At 34.7% G+C, this 23,169-nt stretch overlaps 1 protein-coding gene and 4 non-coding genes across 5 annotated transcripts; 4 read left to right on the top strand and 1 right to left on the bottom strand.

The window, feature by feature from the left end:
• Positions 1–12,474: 12,474 nt before the first annotated feature.
• Positions 12,475–12,547, top strand: TRNAF-GAA. The gene has a single exon. It is a non-coding gene; the product is annotated as a tRNA-Phe (tRNA).
• Positions 12,548–13,866: 1,319 nt separating this feature from the next.
• TRNAF-GAA lies at positions 13,867–13,939 on the top strand. Its single transcript has one exon. It is a non-coding gene; the product is annotated as a tRNA-Phe (tRNA).
• A 108-nt stretch (positions 13,940–14,047) lies between these two features.
• On the top strand, positions 14,048–14,120 carry TRNAF-GAA. Its single transcript has one exon. It is a non-coding gene; the product is annotated as a tRNA-Phe (tRNA).
• Positions 14,121–15,778: 1,658 nt separating this feature from the next.
• LOC110873593 (GDSL esterase/lipase At5g55050) lies at positions 15,779–21,679 on the bottom strand. Its single transcript, XM_022122543.2, has 4 exons — positions 21,345–21,679; positions 20,238–20,383; positions 16,418–16,904; positions 15,779–16,297 (listed from the first exon to the last, which is right to left on the bottom strand). Exons 1-4 carry the CDS (start codon positions 21,592–21,594, stop codon positions 16,107–16,109), a joined length of 1,074 nt encoding a protein of 357 aa, XP_021978235.1. The 5' UTR covers positions 21,595–21,679; the 3' UTR covers positions 15,779–16,106.
• On the top strand, positions 16,949–17,021 carry TRNAF-GAA. The gene has a single exon. It is a non-coding gene; the product is annotated as a tRNA-Phe (tRNA).
• Positions 21,680–23,169: the final 1,490 nt, after the last annotated feature.

Below are 23,169 nucleotides of genomic sequence, written 5' to 3' on the forward strand. Positions count from 1 at the left end.
TTTTTCGTTGATTTAAGACTAATTACACTACAGGTTGTCGAAACTAGTTTTAATTTTTTTTCTCTGAAACCTTAATCCCTACAACATCACTAGGCTTAACTTATTGAGTCTCACGTGTCAAACCACAATGGGATCTGACGTGTAATGACTACCGTAGTTGTGGACGGTAGGGGTTGTTGTAACGCCCTAACACACTTTAACTGAAAAGACGCAGCGGAATTACGTACCATAAAATTTCTTTCATTAAAACGTTTTATCCTACTTGAAAGTTCATTATAAAATAACCTTTTTACAATATACGCATCCTTCGTACTCATTTACAAAATGAAAGTCTAACTTATGTCTAGCAATTTACATACTCCAGAATCCCCGTACAATCTATCTTGTGACTCGGTCTTTGATCGCTACACCTCATGATGATAATCTGTCATTCGTACAACCTGCACCCACCACATACAATCGAAACATTAGCATACATTATATACAAACAAGATTCTTAATTGTGAAGTCTCGATATGTTCTATCCACATATTCTTTCCAACCCGTTATCTTTCTAGATTTGGTCATTCCATCCGGGTGTCTAATCCTTAACGAAACCTCGATGGAGTACCTGCACTACATTTCATTCTCGAGGCACACTGTTAATAACGTCATTACTTAAGTGTATTGAAACCACGTATGCATTACATACATGACTACGTACATACATACCTACACACATTCATACATACATTACTTCATACAAATATACCTGCTCACATACTTACATTCATACATACATTACGACGTACAAACATACCTACTTACATGCTTACATACATACATACACACATACATTACTACTTACGAACATACCTACTCACATTCTTATATACATACATACATTGCTACTTACCAACATACCTACTCACATTCTTATCTACATACATACATTACGGCGTACAAACATACCTACTTACATGCTTACATACATACATACATACATACATACATACATACATACATACATACATACATACATACATACATACATACATACATACATACATACATACATACATACATACATACATACATACATACATACATACATACATACATACATACATACATACATACATACATACATACATACATACATACATACATACATACATACATACATACATACATGCATGCATGCATGCATGCATGCATGCATGCATACATACATACATACATACATACATACATACATACATACATACATACATACATACATACATACATACATACATACATACATACATACATACATACATACATACATACATACATACATACATACATACATACATACATACATACATACATACATACATACATACATACATACATACATACATACATACATACATACATACATACATACATACATACATACATACATACATACATACATACATACATACATACATACATACATACATACATACATACATACATACATACATACATACATACATACATACATACATACATACATACATACATACATACATACATACATACATACATACATACATACATACATACATACATACATACATACATACATACATACATACATACATACATACATACATACATACATACATACATACATACATACATACATACATACATACATACATACATACATACATACATACATACATACATACATACATACATACATACATACATACATACATACATACATACATACATACATACATACATACATACATACATACATACATACATACATACATACATACATACATACATACATACATACATACATACATACATACATACATACATACATGCATACATACATACAATTATACCTGCTCACATACTTAATTCATTACCCCGTGTACTCGCTCACACATCCCGAACTTAATCACATGTCATAAACGCTTTTAAAATATCTTTCGGATATGTTTTGGATCTTAAGAATGAGTTCCGAACTCACCCGTAACTAACTAAGCCTTTCAATAGGGTTGAGGAACCTTATAAAGACTTAGCGAGGCTTGGAATGTGTCCACGGGGTCCGAATTCGAAGGAAAAACAAAGAAATCCTCAACTTTACAATTACATCAGACCTCCACCGTAAGCTACGGTGGCTACCGTAGCTTACGGTGGCCCCCAAAGCTTTACGGTAGCTCTAGACTGCCTTACGGCAGAAATAAGGTTCCAGCTCCCACTGTAACTTACGGTGGCACCGTAAGCTACGGTGGTGCCCAGATCAGCACCCCACTTTCACACTAAAATTCGCATAACTTGCACGTTTTTGATCCGTTTTACCCGATTCTTTTTCCTACGCGACCGTAATTTAATTCTCCATCACATAGAGTAAAAATCCAATATATGGACTACTTAACTTTATGACTTTTAAGCCTTTGGCTTATTACCCTTTTACCAAATTTTGACCCGTTTATGCATATATCAACATAACTTGTTTCCAATTGTCCGTAAAACCTTTCCCTACATTTTTTACTAAGAATCCTTGCCTCGGGTCCATATTCTTTACGAATTTCATTACCGCTATCTTACTTATACATAATTATTCGACCCGTTTAGTCCCACAAACTACCTTCAACTATCTATATCATTACTTATCTCAATACTTTCAATTATTCCATACCGTACATAGCTTCCCTCCATTTACAAACAAGAAAGTCCTTATGTATACTAAGAAGTGAGTCAAAAGTCACTTACCTTGTGCATCCGTGTTCGTAACCGCTTCCTTGCCTCATCTTGACCCGTTAGCCTTCCATGCTTGGTCCGTGCTAGTGTGGTTCCTATTCTTTCATGTCGTCATGCCATAATTATGTTAGTATTCATGCTTATTCATATTAACACACATTTTCCAACTTTTATCTATATTGACTTTCACTAACACGCATACGACATGATTTGCCAACCACATAGTTCTATGTCTTGGAAATCCAAATTCGTTATCACACATAACACATAATTGGTCTAACACATACTCCATGATCTCTCGATTCTTATATTTGTGTCAAAATGTCTAACCATGTTATAAATTCTCGGTTGACTTTCAGAAAGTCAACCTTCTAGCATATAACATCCAACTTATGAACACGCATTCATGTTGATATAGTAGACCATATTAATGACATGATATTCGTTTCATACGTAATGTTGTATGACACTAACGACTACATGATCATCTAATCACATACACAATATACCATTTACGTTTCATAACCGTGGTGTAGGACACACACATACCTATGCACATGATCAACTAACTACATATGTGTACACGTATCGTCAATTTAACACATACTACCATATTCATGATTCTATAGTTGACAACCATATTCAAAGCTAGTAATTTGACATATGATGTGCACATCATCATTCAAACCTAGAATATAAGTTCTAATGCGTAATTTCATCCAATCATTTCATCAACTACACTTTCTTATGAAATCCCTCTACAATTTATCTTCTTATGATTATTTATCATCAATCATGTCATTATCAACCTCTACACATGTTCATTCGATGTTTAGCATACAATTTCACATACTAGCTTATAAGAGGCATTTCATCAAACACTTGGTGTGCGTTCACCATTTAATGCACAATGTACAACTAATTCATGCATAATCTTCCAAGTTCATTCATAGTTCATCAAATCTTCCTACTAATCACCAATACTATTAACACATATTCATCAAACATAACAAACAACACATTCCTTTCAACTCATCTAACAAGTTTCCATCATTTTCAACATGGCACGTCGACATTGAACAAGAATTGATCATGGTGAAATACCCATGTCATCTTCATCACTCAACTTAGTGGGTTTCCATCTTTAAACATCAATTAGTCAAAATTATGCCTAACACATGTTTCCTAAGATGATTCTAACACCTATTCATGCTTAATTTCATACAAATTCGTGGATTGATCATAACCCACTTCATATCAAAATCACCAAATCATAAATTACAACTTACCAAGTGATTTATAGGGCTAGATGATCATGAATTCATGTACATGCATTAGATCCGAGCTGAATTTCCCTTTCAATTTGATGATTTTAGTGAGACTAGGGTTTAACCCCTTTTTCTCCTTCCTGACCATCGACACACACACACACACACTATGTGTGTGTGGGGTGTTTTAATTTTAATTTATAGATTCATGTTTCCCACTTAACGGTTTTGGTCCCTCTAGTTTCATTTTGGTTATATGAGGGATTAAAACTCATTTCTTTTTATCAACCGGGTTTTAATTTACCAAACCCGTTTTTGGGGTGTTACAAGTCTACGCCCCTTAAATGAGGTTTCGTCCCCGAAACCTTTCTCATTTCCATCGAACACCAGTTACCTTCCTCACTTTCGTTTGATACTAATCACTTTGTCTTCCAGTTCATCGACACGACCACCAGCCCATCTCATTGACAATCTTATATCTCCAAGAACCCGCCCCAGAGCTCTTATTAGTGTCGCTTTCACTAAAAAATGCTAGCTTCTAACATACTTCTTAACTAAGGGTTCATTCATCATTCTAATACTCGTATATCATGTGCCATATATCATTTTGTTCGCTTGAAACAATTCCAGCATCCTAATAATAACATTCCTTCCTGTTTATTTCAGATTTCATATTATCTTGTTGACTATGCGATCTAAATTCATCATTTACACATACATCTTCTATGCTTAATTTGATAGGTACATCATAATAATAGGTAACTATCCATTCTTTACTCATATATTATTCACATTACCGACTTCTTTCTAACAAGTCCATACTTTCACCTACCATCCTCATTTCATTGACCGGATTATAAAAGACTTAATGTCTCCATCTCATCTTTTAAGATTTACATTCTATTCATATACATCATATAACATTCAGTCCTTGTTTTGTTATCACAACAAAACTACTATTTCATAGTCACATGTACACGCTAAATTCCAAAGTTAACGTCATCCTATGTTTCCTATAGTTATTTGTACTATACGTAGCCTTACGTTACCTTCAACTCACCCCATTCATTCTACATTACCATTCCTCGTGTTTCATGCATTACTTAATTTGCATAAGCAAACGTGTCGTGCAATTCATTTCATGAGAGTTTAACCAATACTCAAACTTTTCACTCAAAACCTTTGAGATTCGCTTCTTGATGACATAGTTTTCTTCTTATGTCAACTGAAAAAAATGAAACTTCCCATACTATACCATACCTATTACATCATTCATTTCGTAGGTTGTACCCAATTAACCAATTCGTACTTATCTAACATAAGTTAAACTTTTTACTGACCTCATCTCATATCATCAATCGACGATCCGTAACCCAGATCGATCCGCCTTCTTCACGAGTACTAGCCATACCAAGCTAGATTTCATTCATCCGCGTAATGCGCTTTCGCCCGTGCACATCCTTCCACCAATTCGGTTGGTTTCATCACATCAAGAGTTCCTAACATTATCATCTACAATTTTAGCGGTTAGCACATTTCATTCAAGCATTCATTATACTAGGTGATTACTCACCTGTAATTCCTTTTTCAACGTCCTACGTACAAACTTTAACACATTCCACATTTCGTCTCATACAAACAATTCTTTATTCTGGTTACTTATTTCGTCAACCTATACAGTTTGACCTTTCGGAAGCAAAAATCGTAATCACATTCCGATCTATATTCACTAATTACCCAATACTAACACACCCTCCTCTAGTTGGGCTATAAGCTCCTATCATAGCATAACCTTTATACATACCTGGCGCGAGCCAAATCCATGCCTTGTGTTGACTGTTTCATTCCAGTTTATGACATTACATGATCATACATTATGTTTACCTACAAATATATGCCTTGACCATTCAAAACATTCCATACCGGGTTCAAATGGCAATCCGTTACACCCGCATAACTCATTTGTCCTTTCAACCACCTTGCATACAACGTATTCACATAAATATTTATATAAATAATAGTTTAAAACATAACTTGGGTAATTATCCGCTTTTAACGAATATTTACTTGTTTGGTCCGTAATTACTTACGGATTTAAACCTTTCATTCTATAATTCATTCCCTTCTATGCTTCGAATCCGTCTCGTGGTTTCTAACATAGCATTCATACCGTTCCTTCCTTTATGTTTCGAACCTGTCTCGCGGTTTCGAACGTATCATTCACATTCTTCATTCCTTCTATGTTTCGAATCCTTCTCACGGATTCGAACATATCATTCACATTTTTCCATTACTTCTTTGTTTTGAATCCGTTCTGCGGATTCAATCATATTATTCATACTTTCTCTTTCTTATACAATACTTTCAATTTCTTGAGAGTCTTACATCTTCCATTCACCCTCACGTCCACCTACTCCCTAATTGTAACGGACATACCTGTAACAACTATCACGGTCTCACGAACGTCGTACGTTTCTTGTGTACTGGCCAGGTACACACTCCACATACTAGTTTCGTGTCTTCGTGTAACCGTCACCTTATGTCCGAAAAATTAGTTTTCAGTACGTGTAACCTTTTCCAAATTTCATTACTTTTCCATTCTTATCTTTCATTTAAAATTTTCCTTTCACTAATAGGTTTTACCATTCCGTGTGCTTACATATATTAAATATGCGTACCTGGAACCAAATTATCTTACTATGTGCCTTGGTGTCGGTCCTAGACCACATCCACAAATCATCCTTTCCAAGCATTTGTGCTTACCATTCGCTTTCAACTTTAGGCCTTGATCGAGTCTTGGATTGTACGGGTTCCTTGTCACAAGAGCACACAGGTTTGAGTTCAAGTATATACCTCCTTCTACTTGATTTCTCTCAAACCAGGGCTCTGATACCAACTTGTAACGCCCTAACACGCTTTAACTGAAAAGACACAGCGGAATTACGTACCATAAAATTTCTTTCATTAAAACGTTTTATCCTACTTGAAAGTTCATTATAAAATAACCTTTTTACAATATACGCGTCCTTCGTACTCATTTACAAAATGAAAGTCTAACTTATGTCTAGCAATTTACATACTCCAGAATCCCCGTACAATCTATCTTGTGACTCGGTCTTTGATCGCTACACCTCATGATGATAATCTGTCATTCGTACAACCTGCACCCACCACATACAATCGAAACATTAGCATACATTATATACAAACAAGATTCTTAATCGTGTAGTCTCGATATGTTCTATCCACATATTCTTTCCAACCCGTTATCTTTCTAGATTTGGTCATTCCATCCGGGTGTCTAATCCTTAGCGAAACCTCGATGGAGTACCTGCACTACATTTCATTCTCGAGGCACACTGTTAATAACGTCATTACTTAAGTGTATTGAAACCACGTATGCATTACATACATGACTACGTACATACATACCTACACACATTCATACATACATTACTTCATACAAATATACCTGCTCACATACTTACATTCATACATACATTACGGCGTACAAACATACCTACTTACATGCTTACATACATACATACATACATTACTACTTACGAACATACCTACTCACATTCTTATATACATACATACATTGCTACTTACCAACATACCTACTCACATTCTTATCTACATACATACATTACGGCGTACAAACATACCTACTTACATGCTTAGATACATACTTACATACATACATACATACATACATACATACATACATACATACATACATACATACATACATACATACATACATACATACATACATACATACATACATACATACATACATACATACATACATACATACATACATACATACATACATACATACATACATACATACATACATACATACATACATACATACATACATACATACATACATACATACATACATACATACATACATACATACATACATACATACATACATACATGCATACATACATACATACATACATACATACATACATACATACATACATACATACATACATACATACATACATACATACATACATACATACATACATACATACATACATACATACATACATACATACATACATACATACATACATACATACATACATACATACATACATACATACATACATACATACATACATACATACATACATACATACATACATACATACATACATACATACATACATACATACATACATACATACATACATACATACATACATACATACATACATACATACATACATACATACATACATACATACATACATACATACATACATACATACATACATACATACATACATACATACATACATACATACATACATACATACATACATACATACATACATACATACATACATACATACATACATACATACATACATACATACATACATACATACATACATACATACATACATACATACATACATACATACATACATACATACATACATACATACATACATACATACATACATACATACATACATACATACATGCATACATTAATACATACAATTATACCTGCTCACATACTTAATTCATTACCCCGTGTACTCGCTCACACATCCCGAACTTAATCACATGTCATAAACGCTTTTAAAATATCTTTCGGATATGTTTTGGATCTTAAGAATGAGTTCCGAACTCATCCGTAACTTACTAAGCCTTTCAATAGGGTTGAGGAACCTTATAAGGACTTAGCGAGGCTTGGAATGTGTCCACGGGGTCCGAATTCGAAGGAAAAACAAAGAAATCCTCAACTTTACAATTACATCAGACCTCCACCGTAAGCTACGGTGGCTACCGTAGCTCACGGTGGCCCCCAAAGCTTTACGGTAGCTCTAGACTGCCTTACGGCAGAAATAAGGTTCCAGCTCCCACCGTAACTTACGGTGGCACCGTAAGGTGGTGCCCAGATCAGCACCCCACTTTCACACTAAAATTCGCATAACTTGTACGTTTTTGATCCGTTTTACCCGATTCTTTTTCCTACGCGACCGTAATTTAATTCTCCATCACATAGAGTAAAAATCCAATATATGGACTACTTAACTTTATGACTTTTAAGCCTTCGGCTTATTACCCTTTTACCAAATTTTGACCCGTTTATGCATATATCAACATAACTTGTTTCCAATTGTCCGTAAAACCTTTCCCTGCATTTTTTACTAAGAATCCTTGCCTCGGGTCCATATTCTTTACGAATTTCATTACCGCTATCTTACTTATACATAATTATTCGACCCGTTTAGTCCCACAAACTACCTTCAACTATCTATATCATTACTTATCTCAATACTTTCAATTATTCCATACCGTACATAGCTTCCCTCCATTTACAAACAAGAAAGTCCTTATGTATACTAAGAAGTGAGTCGAAAGTCACTTACGTTGTGCATCCGTGTTCGTAACCGCTTCCTTGCCTCATCTTGACACGTTAGCCTTCCATGCTTGGTCCGTGCTAGTGTGGTTCCTATTCTTTCATGTCGTCATGCCATAATTATGTTAGTATTCATGCTCATTCATATTAACACACATTTTTCAACTTTTATCTATATTGACTTTCACTAACACGCATACGACATGATTTGCCAACCACATAGTTCTATGTCTTCGAAATCCAAATTCGTTATCACACATAACACATAATTGGTCTAACACATACTCCATGATCTCTCGATTCTTATATTTGTGTCAAAATGTCTAACCATGTTATAAATTCTCGGTTGACTTTCAGAAAGTCAACCTTCTAGCATATAACATCCAACTTATGAACACGCATTCATGTTGATATAGTAGACCATATTAATGACATGATATTCGTTTCATACGTAATGTTGTATGACACTAACGACTACATGATCATCTAATCACATACACAATATACCATTTACGTTTCATAATCGTGGTGTAGGACACACACATACCTATGCACATGATCAACTAACTACATATGTGTACACGTATCGTCAATTTAACACATACTACCATATTCATGATTCTATAGTTGACAACCATATTCAAAGCTAGTAATTTGACATATGATGTGCACATCATCATTCAAACCTAGAATATAAGTTCTAATGCGTAATTTCATCCAATCATTTCATCAACTACATTTTCTTATGAAATCCCTCTACAATTTATCTTCTTATGATTATTTATCATCAATCATGTCATTATCAACCTCTACACATGTTCATTCGATGTTTAGCATACAATTTCACATACTAGCTTATAAGAGGCATTTCATCAAACACTTGGTGTGCGTTCACCATTTAATGCACAATGTACAACTAATTCATGCATAATCTTCCAAGTTCATTCATAGTTCATCAAATCTTCCTACTAATCACCAATACTATTAACACATATTCATCAAACATAACAAACAACACATTCCTTTCAACTCATCTAACAAGTTTCCATCATTTTCAACATGGCACATCGACATTGAACAAGAATTGATCATGGTGAAATACCCATGTCATCTTCATCACTCAACTTAGTGGGTTTCCATCTTTAAACATCAATTAGTCAAAATTATGCCTAACACATGTTTCCTAAGATGATTCTAACACCTATTCATGCTTAATTTCATACAAATTCGTGGATTGATCATAACCCACTTCATATCAAAATCACCAAATCATAAATTACAACTTACCAAGTGATTTATAGGGCTAGATGATCATGAATTCATGTACATGCATTAGATCCGAGCTGAATTTCCCTTTCAATTTGATGATTTTAGTGAGACTAGGGTTTAACCCCTTTTTCTCCTTCCTGACCATCGACACACACACACACACGTGTTTTAATTTTAATTTATAGATTCATGTTTCCCACTTAACGGTTTTGGTCCCTCTAGTTTCATTTTGGTTATATGAAGGATTAAAACTCATTTCTTTTTATCAACCGGGTTTTAATTTACCAAACTCGTTTTTGGGGTGTTACAGTTGTGGTGATAAACCTTGCCGGAAACGGTGGTGGTGGTAGCTCTCACAGTGATGGTGGGGTGGGGATTGGTTGGGGAGAGATAGAGAGGGGAGAGAGGTCTGAAACAAAGAGTTGTGTTTTGTTTATTTGTTTAATTTAAATATATTAGTAAATTACTAATCTACCCTCATGTGCAAGACACAGGTCATATTTAACTAAAAAAATTAACCAGGTTAGGGTCAAAGGACCTAAGGTGTAACGAGTTTTACAAATAAAGAATTATGACTGTAATTATTGAAGTTAAAGGCTATCCATTGCAATCCGATACAAAATAAAGGACGAAAAGTGTAATTTACCCTATACTAAATAATAATTAGTGTTTAATTTTTTTATGTAATCATAATATTTTTTTCTAAGTGGGGTGGTTGAAAATTTTCAAGGGGTGCGGGTGAAAATTCCCAAGGGGTGCGGTCGGAATTTCCGACGAAAAATGACACTAAAATTTATTTTTTCAAAGGGTGCGCATGCCCACCCACGGCTTAAAGTGGGTACGTCCCTGCCAGCAATACTCAAACTTTAATGCAAAACAAAATTGTTGATCAATATGGATTATAATTATTTTTTATTAGTGTATTTATAATTTCATAGCATGGATTAACATTCATTGTCATCTTAGTCTTGAAAAATATGTCTGAAATAATATGCTCGCATGTTTTGTAACTAGTTGAGGGACCATAGTTGTAGTAATGTAAAAGTTGGAGGACTGGTTTTTAAAAATAAGCTGGCAATATCTTTTTGTATTGGCTGCGGACTGAAAGATCTTGCCCACACGTCCGGTAACCTTGTTGGCTGTCACCTTGTTATGCATAATTTAGGTTTAAAGAAAATTCGAATTTATTTTAACTAGTATTTAACCCCCGCGTTGCAGGAGGAGTGTAAGTCGTAAAACCATGCCAAGTAGTAAGCAAACACCAACAAAAACCTAGAAAATCGTAAACAAAAACACGAATTGATAAACACTGATGAAAACCCGGAAAATCGTAAACAAAAACACGAATATATACCGCCACTTGACGTCAAACGTAGGAAAAAAACGCAGACTTACGCCGTTGTTATTTATTTATTTTTCTTTTAGTATGTTTGGAAACCAAAAAAAAAATCATGCTATCAAAAAATCATGATTGAACTCAAAAACTACATGTAGAAGGAAGCGAAGAAGTCAAGGATTTAGTATCGTATGCTTCAGGGCGTTTTATCCATAACATTGTACGTATCAAAGAAAGAGTAGTGAAAATCCGGTGATTATGTCTTCAACTCTTGTAGCAAAGCTTTTAGACCTTCGTCGTACTTCATTGACCAATTATTTGCTTTAGTGTTAGAAACGTTGTTGTAGTAGCGGAATAGATCATTGCTTTCAATGACAACTAGAAATAGGGACTTGGATAAATGGGCTTGTGCTCTATCTAAGCTCATCGTTTCATATGAATAATAAAAATAGTGTAAAGTTAATAGGACAAAAGCGGGGATAGCTCAGTTGGGAGAGCGCCAGACTGAAGATCTGAAGGTCACGTGTTCGATCCACGTTCACCGCATAGTTTTTTTACTGCTTGATGTTTTTGTACCTGCTAGGCTTTTGCTCTAGGCTTGGTTCAAGCTGCACTATCCTCATTTTCATTTAGTTTGTTCCCCATTTTAATTTATAGGATTTAAGTTTTAACACCACCAGTCTCTTTTAATTTTATCATGATTTTCACTTTTTACCCAACTAGAGTCTGACCATATAAGGTGTGTGTTATACCCAGTGGCGGATCCAGGGGTGTTTTGGGGGTTCCCAGGAACCCCCTCGGTTTGGAAAAAATAGAAAAAATTTGTGGAAACCTTGTATGATTTAGAAAAAAATACTGAGAATTAGTGAAAATCTACCAAAAGGAACCTGGTGGAAAACATTCCTGGATCCGCCACTGGTTATACCCACACCCTCATAGTGGGCGGACCCAGAAATTATTTGTTGGGGGTGTGGATGAGACGTTCTGCCATATTTTCAAAGGGTGCGGTCGAGTTTTTTGTCTGAAATATACACTATGTTTTTTATCAAGGGGTGCGCCCACCTGCCCACGATTGTGAGTAGGTCCGCCCCTCTGACCCTCACGCCCATTTGATTAGCTTGAATCAAATTGCCATTTGGGGTACTTTATGGCAAATTATTGCCCTTGAATTCAAAAGGCCGTTTGTGTATGTGTCAAACCACACGCCCTTGAATTTTGAATTTCGAATGATCATTTCCTCGTCGTTGAAGAGCCTTTCGATTATGAGGAACGGTGTGAGATTACAAAGCGAGGTTGTCGGTATAGTATGGTCCAATCTTGAATCTTGTAAGGTGTTTCTACCCCGCTTACGGCCTTGAAGCGTACTACAACAAGAGCAAAGTATACGAGGTTGGTGTCGACCAAAATCAAAGGTTGTTTGGCTAGTGTATGTAAAAATGTACTTGTGAACATTGGCCTGGAGATGGAAAACGAGTCGACAGAGGGAGTCGCGGGTAGAGGAGATACCATATATCTCTTGCTTGCTGGATAACTAGGCGGATCAAGGTAGACTCAAGTTGACGAGTATTAAATTATAGAGGTTCTACTCTAAATAAACATGCCAAACCCTTGAAACGCCAAGTTGACGAGAACATGACTCGACTAACGTGAGAGTTTGCCCAAAAATATAAACCCGTAAAAATTTCACGTTAGTTCATTTCGTGTCGTGAAACAGACTAATGTTTGTTCTACCTTTCTCGTATATTCGGCCTTTTAATTGTTTCTTCCTTTATCAAACTATAACCCAAATTCGTTTTTTTCACTTGTGTAATTTGTATAATCACATACAAAATATTTATTATACAAAGTAACCACAGTATCACATTGCGGGGATAGCTCAGTTGGGAGAGCGTCAGACTGAAGATCTTAAGGTCACGTGTTCGATCCACGTTCACCGCATATTTTTTTCATTGCTTGATGTTTTCGTATTTGCTGGGTTGTTGGGTCTGGTCTTTGATTGTCTCTACCAAAAAGAGAAAAGAAAAATAAAATACTGTTCGATCAAAAGCGGGGATAGCTCAGTTGGGAGAGCGTCAGACTGAAGATCTGAAGGTCACGTGTTCGATCCACGTTCACCGCATTTTTTGTGCTCTTTTTATCTTTCCATTTCCACGTAGTAAAATACATGTATCAGATAAATTCTGGTAATAAAAGTTATACAACCATGAATGAGGATAGCAAGTCTTTCAGGACGTAAATATCTACACGGCTACTTGTTGGCCAATGGTATTGACCCAATTGTGGTAAAGGTTCCCTATTAAGAAAAAAATATCTCATTTTAAAAAGGTTCAAGAATCCGCAAGAAAAGATATCGAAAGGGTACGGTGTTCTTCAACAACGGAAGACGAGGGCGACGCGATTTGTCAAGCTTATGATACGGAATTCATAGAAGCAGAACAACCTCGGGCAACTATGGAACAAAGACCACAAAATGTTGCGCATATGTGTAACTCCTGTTCACATCAAGCTCTAATAGCGGATTTGGTCAAGCACGCTTGAAGGAGACGACAAGATGACAAAGATAACGAAGATGAACATTTTTTTTTATTTTCTAGTTGTTTAGTACTAATTTTAATGAATTTATTTTATGTTTTTATTTATTGTTGAAACATTATTTAAAAAAATAATAATTATCATTAGGTAATTAATGAGGAGGAGAGTAAACCACTACGCCATTTTAGGAGTAATTTCACCCATGTTGACGTGGGCACCACATAGCGGAACACGCTCCTTCATCATGTAAACTAGGGGTGTGCAAAAAACCGAAATAACCGAATCATAACTGAATTAACCAATAAAACTGAACTGAAAAAACCGAACCAAATAAAAAACCGGTGGGTCGGTTAATGGTTTTTCTGAAAACCGAAAGTAGTAGGTCGGTTATGGTTATCAATGTTTACATACGCACTATAACCAAACTGACATGTAGTAAAATCTTTGTCAGATTTAGGACTTTTCAACATTTTTTTTAAATACTTGATGTTTTTGGTTGAATGTTTTTAGTAGTTATTGGTTATTTCATATCGTTTTGGTTAAATGTTTTTAGTGGTTATTGGTTATTTTATATCATTTTGGTTGAATGTTTATATGAATTTGTGGAATATATCATATCACTTTGTTTGAATATTCGGTAATAATCTATATTAATATTATAGATTATATGTATATTTATACTAGGTAATATGCTAATATAATGAAATATGTGATAACAATTTATTTTTTTATTTTTTTTAAATAAGCTATTTTTAGCTAGGACTAAATTAGTGGTTAACCACCCATAACCGACCCACTATAACCTTGAAAACCGATTAACCATAACCACCATAACCGATCGGTTATGGTTATGATCATCCATTAACCGACATCGCGGTTATGGTTTTGGCCAAAAACCGACCCAAACCGACCCACGCACACCCCAAATGTAAACCATCCATGGTCTTATAGAAGGTTGTATAAACCTTGAAGTGGTTTATAAGTAAGAACTTAACATGTCTGGTAAACAAGGTTAGTTGTATTTCACTCCAACTCGTACGCTTGGGCAAATTTTGGTTCGAATGGCCAATAAATTCTTCGAACTTGTGCACACTCGCGACATGTAGATAGGAAATCGGAAGGGCAGGCGTAGCCAGGTTTTGCTCTGAATCATAATTTTCTCAAAATCAATTTATGCTCTCTAACGCTAAGTTAAGTTCAGTTAAAAGCACTCAAAGGTATCACTAGGCATTTTCACAACTAGGAGTTTAAAAACATTTTTATCCATTCTTGGTATGTTTTTCACAATATACAACCTTATTTGAACATACATGTATTTCATATTTTATTTGAACTTCAGTTCACATGAATGATCTTTTTAGACACAACTAAAAACATGAATCAATCAACCACCATAACTAACTTACAAGAAGTGGATCAACAAACAATATCACAAGAAATCGAAAGCATTTGGTTTGACACTTATTCGTATACTTACGAATTTAACTCAATATACCTTTTAACTTACCCGCGTGTTGAATGTATAAGTACTTCGCATTCATGCCTTTTACATTAACAAGTTGTTTTGTATTCACTAGTTCAAAAGCGGCTGTGATGCATTATACACCGAGTCAGCAAAGATACTAGATGTGTATTCAGTAGGATGGTAAAGATCCCAAAAAATATGATTTTTCCGGTTCGAGCAATAAGTTGAAATCGGGGTGCAAGGGAATTCAGCTTTTAGGTAACCACGTCCGCAACAAGCTTCTTTTATCTCTGTAAATCCTGTAAACCAAAATAAATAGGTTAAAACTTTTGTAACCTATATGTGGTAGTTTCATGATTGAACTCAAGAAATATCTGTTATCGTGGAGGACGAAACAAAGATAGTCAAGAATTAAGTACCGTAAGCTTCAGGGTGTTCGATGAAGTTATTCATAACATCATAAGTTTCACAATAAGAGTATTGGATATCCGATGATTCTGTCTTTAATTCTTGTAGCAAAGCTTTTAAACCATCGTTGTACTTCACTGACCAAGTATTTACTTCGACGTTGCAATCACTAGTGGTGCTCCGCTTTCTTTGTGCTGGACAACAACCTATCACTCCAACTCCACTTACCACAAATTTACGCGCTCCCAACTCATATAATCTTTGTAAGAGTCCTTTGAGGGTTGAGGCCATGAGATCAACATATTGTTGTGGGGTGTATTCCTTAGAGGCTTTGGAGTTTTTGTTGAAGTAGCCAAATAGATCATTGCTTCCAATGATAACTAGAAATAGGGACTTGGATAAATGGGCCTGGGCTTCATCTGGGCCCAATTGTTGAACTAGTTGTTCATGGACTAGAGAGTAGTAGCCCACTTGCTTTGTTAATGGAATTGATTGTCTCTACAAAGAAAAGAAAAGAAAAATAAAATATCGTTTGATCAAAAGCGGGGATAGCTCAGTTGGGAGAGCGTCAGACTGAAGATCTGAAGGTCACGTGTTCGATCCACGTTCACCGCATTTTTGTGTTGTATTGGTGCTTCCATACGCACGTGACTAAGCTTTTTGACTTTTATTTTTTCTTTTCATGTAAAAAACTACTTTCTTGTTGATAAAATAAATGCAACTCTTTTATCGGTAAAAAACTACTTTCTTGTTGATAAAATAAATGCAACTCTTTCATCGAATTCCAGAAGTTAAATTTATGTCATTGAATTCTGATAAAAACAAGCTTGTTGAAGAAAATTGAAAAAAAATATACCTTTTTCATTATGTTACATGTTATTTTATCGAATTTAGTATAAACAAAATAAATATGTACATGTAAGTATTGTTGTAAATTAATTTTAATACGAGTGATCTAATGAAATTAATTAGATACAATTTCCTTTGTCGTATAAACTAATAGGTAAATACATTATATAGCTTACGGAATACATAAACATGTAATATACATGTAGCTAAAGGGTCAAATAAAAACAAAATTAATGTAGGAAATGTACGCATTGAGGGAAAAAGCAAAAAGCGGCGGTGTCATTTTGGTAATTATGAGCAACTTCCAAATAACTGGGGAAAAAGCAAAATGTGTCTTGTAGAGTAATTTTGAGCATCTGTAGAGTAATTTTGGGAAATGTAGGGTAATTATCAAATTACTCTAGTAGAGTAATTTTGACTTCTATAGAGTAATTTTGGAAAATGTCTTGTAGAGTAATTTTGTTAGCATTTAATTATGGGGTTTAACTTTATGGTTTAGTTTTTAGCTTTTAGTTTGGGGGGGGGGGGGGGGGGGGGGGTTAGGTTCTTTTAGGTTTTTGAGGGGTGGAGGGGGGGGGGTGGTTTAGGTTTTTGGGGGGTGGTTTAGGTTTTTTTTTTTTTTTTTTTTTTTTTTTTTTTGGGGGGGGGGGAGGGGGGGTAGTGTGATTTTGATAATTACCCTACAATTTTGATAATTACCCTATACGACCAAAATTACTCTACCTGAACATTTACAATGGTTTAGATTTTTTTAGGTTCTTTTTTTTTTTTTGGGGGGGGGGGGGGGGTTAGTGTAATTTTGATAATTACACTACAATTTTGATAATTACCCTACACGACCAAAATTACTCTACCTAAACATTTACAAAATTACTCTACAGAAGCTCAAAATTACTCTACTAGAGTAATTTTGAAGTTGGTGATAATTACCAAAATGACACCGCCACTTTTTTTACTTTTCTTACACTTCGTACGTTTCGTACGTTTAATTTATTTTCACGTGAACTTAACTCTATACATGTAATCCATAAACATGTAATATACATGTGGGGTGGAATCGGTATCAATTTCGTAGTTATTATAGAAAAAAAAGGAAACAATAGCAATTTCGCAGTTATTATAGATATGTTATTAATCAGATAATTCTTCTATAACAAAATTGTACTATAGAGTCTTAATAATTACACAACATGTAAGTTGTATCGTAATTATTATTACTTTAGTATCATTTTGTTATAGCATGTAGAGGCCCAACTTTATATAGGCCCGGGGCAGGCTCGGTTTTAGGCCTGGGCAGCCCGGGCAGATGCCAAGGCCCAAAGGGTTTATAGGGCCCGACAAATTTTCAAGGCCTAGATTTTTAAGTGAGTGCCGTTATGTTAAATGTTTAATAAATGAGTTCAATAACAAAAAATGAAGCTAGTTCAATGGTTAAATGTTTAATTAATTTGTACTGTTCACACAATAAAACTTATTTGTTTGTATCGAAACACTATATATGTATAATAAATATGTATAAGCACATTCAAGTTTCAACACAATGCCAATTTTATATATAATTTACTAGGTTATAACCCCGTGTATTACACGGGTTGAGTAAATAAATTTATATACTAAATAATAAAAAATTATATCTTTAAAACCACATGTATTACACGGGTTGAATAAATGTAATATTGTTTACCAAATAATAAAATAATACATCTTTAAAAAGCCTCCTTTATTACACGAGTTAAATAAATGTAATTTTATATACCAAATAAAAAAAAGTTAGTAATTGTAATTTTGTATAGTGAAAATAGAAATATTTAATATATTAATACAATGTTTGGTTTTCGTGATAAATAATTTGTTTTATTTAAAATGTTTTAAATTAACAATTTACAATTTCGGATAATATTTTATTAGAAAAATAGAAGAATGGTATTCGAAATTTAAAGCAGGATAAAATTTAATATTAGCTCAATATTCATTTATTTATTTAATTAATATAAAATAAGTTTGTAAGTGAGGCGAGAAAATCATAAAATAAATACCTACAATGTACGACATGTGTCACACATTAATGTTTTATTAAATAGTATAGTATAGATAAAAATTTAGATTGATATAAATAGATTATTTTCTTGTAGCAAAATTTGTTAACAAAGTCTCAATAAATTTAACCCATTATTTAAAACTCCATAAATGTATAAATGATAAATAATATCAGTTAGAGTAAATTACGATTTTAGCCCCTCTGGTTATATCACTTTTACCCTTTTAGCCCAAAAAAGAATTTTTTAACATCTGAGCCCCCAATGTCTTTTTTTCTAACCCTTTTGCCCCTAACACTAACCTCATCCATTAAATGTTATGGGCCAAAAGGGTTAGAAAAAAGACGTTAGGGGTCAAAAAGATTAGAAAAAAAGACGTTGGGGGCTCAGATGTTAAAAATTTTTTTTGGGCTAAAAGAGTAAAAGTGATATAACCACAGGGGTCAAAATCGCAATTTACTCTATTAGTTAAATAAATAATATTATAAATGAGAAGGAGATTAAACTAAATAAAAATTATCCATAAGAAATTTTACTTAATAATATTTAGTAGGAGGATTATATATAATTAATTAGAAAAGATTAAACTAAAATAATACTTATCTATAAAACATGGCCTAATATGATGACAAGTGTCTCCAAAATGGTTTTTTTTATTATATAGTATGGATGTCTAAAGCAATACATATAATGTAAGTGTTTACGTGACTCTCATAGTTTTGTTATATGTTACATAACTTTCCTTTTCGTCATATTATTTAAAAGAAAATATTCAGTATATCTTTTATAAAATAATATAAAAATCCAAATCCATGCAAAGGCGAATCTCAGTGGTTTAAGCCTTTCTGGACTTCACCACTGACCAGGTGCTTTTTATGGGTTCAAATTAATTGTATTGTATGAATGAATATTATCAGCTTTTGAGATATATTATAAGTATTCTTACAAAAAGTTCATCTGTTCCGTTTAAGATTCCGGCACCTCCAGATGCAAAACTCACTCCGGTAACCGTCGCGTTACTGCTACTCAACTTCTTAAATTTCGACACCAGAGACAGATACGGTGCTGGCGATGGTAATCCGACCTTTTCCGCTGTCAAATCACGCATATAATAATAACAATATTAATTCCGAACACAAACCCTAACATGTTGGAAATTACACGAAAATACACAAGTTTGAACAAACAAAAGTTAACAAAGTAAAATTTGAATTTTAACATTTGCAAAAATAGATATATACTAAAGAAAACCAATCAACATAGGACAAATAATAACACCGTAAAACGTGGGTTAAATTTTAGTTAGCAAAATAAACCTTAAATATACAATACCGTCCAAAAAAAACCAATCGAAATAGTGTAGCAACTAAAATTTAGTCGATTGGTTTTTTTTACCGTATTATATATTTAAGGTTTATTTTGCTAAAAGTCATTTAAAAAACCGCAGCCTAAATTTTAGTATAAAAAAACGCCTGCTAAATTTTAGTTTGAGTAAACCGGTCCCTAAGGTTTGATCACTTTTACCACATTATCTCAAAACTCAAATCTTTTGAATCTGGGTCTTGGGATTTCAATTTTGTTATTATTTTCATCCAAAATTAAAATATAATCAGATTTTTCTCTTAAAATCCAACTTTTCAATCTTTTTCCTCCCTTTTAACGAAGGGCAAAATGGTCTTTTAACGTTTTATCGTAACAAATTAAATAAACCTAACATTTTGTCCTTCATTAATAGGGAGGAAAGTGACAGAAAAGTTGGATTTTAACTGAAAAATCTGATTATATTTTGATTTTGTATGAAAATAGCAACAAATTTGAAACTACAGGAACACAGATTCAAAACATTTGAGTTTTGGACTAAAGTGACAAAAGTTACCAAATCACTGGGACCATTTTTTTTACAGTTTTCCGACTCTTTTAGTTTTGAATAAAACGACGGCTAAATGCAGTCTTGACAGACCGTTTTTTTTTTTTTTTTTTTTTTTTTCTAAAGGCCAATAAAAAGATACCACGTATTTTGGTGAACTGCATGAACCGGAATAAAAAAACGTACCAAAAAAGTCTGCCGCGTTTTTTCCGTTGCTAAACCGGCCGGTGGGTTTTCCGGTAGGGAAATCGATGCCGTTGTGAGCAAAGTTAGCTCTGGCAATGGACAGAGACAAGTAATTGTTGTTTCCGACGTCGACTAATGAGTCACCGAATATGTACATTGCTGGAACCGATTGACACAAACCGCGAGCTGCGAAGAGCAAAACGCTGAAAAACGACGACGTAATGAAGCTAAGTGGGGGTCTGGTAGTCATGGCTAGTGTGTGATTTGTGTGAAGTGTGTGTGTTAATAGATGATGGCGAAGGGGTGGGGTGATAGGGGTTTATATAGTGGTGAAATGATGCTAAAATAGAAGTGTGAACGAAGGGGAAGAAAAAAAAACCCAACTTACGATTAGATTCTTGAGTTATACGGTTAGCGTGTACGTGCTTTATCGGGTGGGTTTTTTTTTTCATTCGTTTTTTTAAAAGCATAACATGTGAAAATATATTATTAACGAGGATTTAGAACTTTTTTGAGTTGCTGGTAGCAGTGGTGAAACTTGAAAAAAAAACTTTGGGGGTTCGGAAGGTAACAGACCTAAAAAAAAAATTATATCGCGTAGTTTCGAGGTGTATGTTCGGGTCGGATATCGGTGATTCGGGTCAGGTCGGGTCAAACATTAATATCAAATAAAAAACGTTCTCAAACATTAAAACGTAAACATTGTTTAACAAACTGTTGAAACACGGATTCACCTGAAGAGGGAGTTTGATCCGCTTTCCCCGAGGTTTGGTAATCACACCTTTTTCCTCCTCCCGTCTCCAGATCTGCATAAGAGAAAACAAAGGTGGAACCGTAGAGATGACCGGTAGGGGAAAGAATCCCCTGTTTCCAGTAACAAAAGTGTGGCGGCTCCATCTTGTCTAACCCTAATAATGAGGTGAACACCTCCTTATATAGGGGACATGGGCCTCCCCTAACCTCAATGGGCCAGGCCCAGTTAGGGGTTATCTCTACAAGTCCCTAGCCCAATGTAGTATATACTACAACGCGTTGGGCCTCGCGGTTGGGTTAGTCAGCACAATAATAAATAATTAATATAAAAGCAATAAGTAACGGGAAGGTCTGACCGCTCAGGTCGGGTCCAATACCATACCTCTACAAGTCCCCCAGTCTAGTGTTGCTCACGAGTGCAAGCGCTGGGAGGAGCACTAGACTTATTAGGAGTGTTGGGAAGTGACGGGTAGTCCGTAAGACAACCCTTAAGTGTTATAAATGATATTAAAATCCCACATTTAATTGGGTAATTGTCTAGAATTAGATAACTACGGTTGCTTGTGTTTCAGGTACATTTGGGGCTTAAAAGTGTGGAAATGAAGCTTCGAATAGGCGCAACTAGATTGGAGATTGAAAGATGGAGAGTATATGAAAAAAATCAATTATTGTTATGGAAGAATTAAGAGGATAGCATTATAAAGGACGAAATTATGAGAATGTAGGCGAAAACGGTGAAGAAAATGGAGTTAAAACGAAAAAGTTATGCTGAAAACAAAATTGCATGCTGAAGCCTACCGTAATTTACATTTACGGTAGCTACCGTAAATTACGGTAGACCCCGGCATTTTTCTTCCACCGTAAGGCAGTAGAGACCCACCTAAGCCATTCCAAGCCACCGTAAGTTACGGTGGTACCGTAATTTACGGTGGAGGCCAGCGAGAAATGTGTAACTGCCCTATTTTATGATGTTTTATTGTGTCTTTTCAATGCCAATCATTGTGGACGGTTTTGGAGCAGTTTAGGGGCGATTTTTGGCTATCTTCTTGTGTTCTTGAGTGGTCTAAACATG

The sequence above is a fragment of the Helianthus annuus genome, chromosome 8 (genome assembly GCF_002127325.2).
Source record: "Helianthus annuus cultivar XRQ/B chromosome 8, HanXRQr2.0-SUNRISE, whole genome shotgun sequence".
Taxonomy (NCBI): Eukaryota; Viridiplantae; Streptophyta; class Magnoliopsida; order Asterales; family Asteraceae; genus Helianthus; species Helianthus annuus.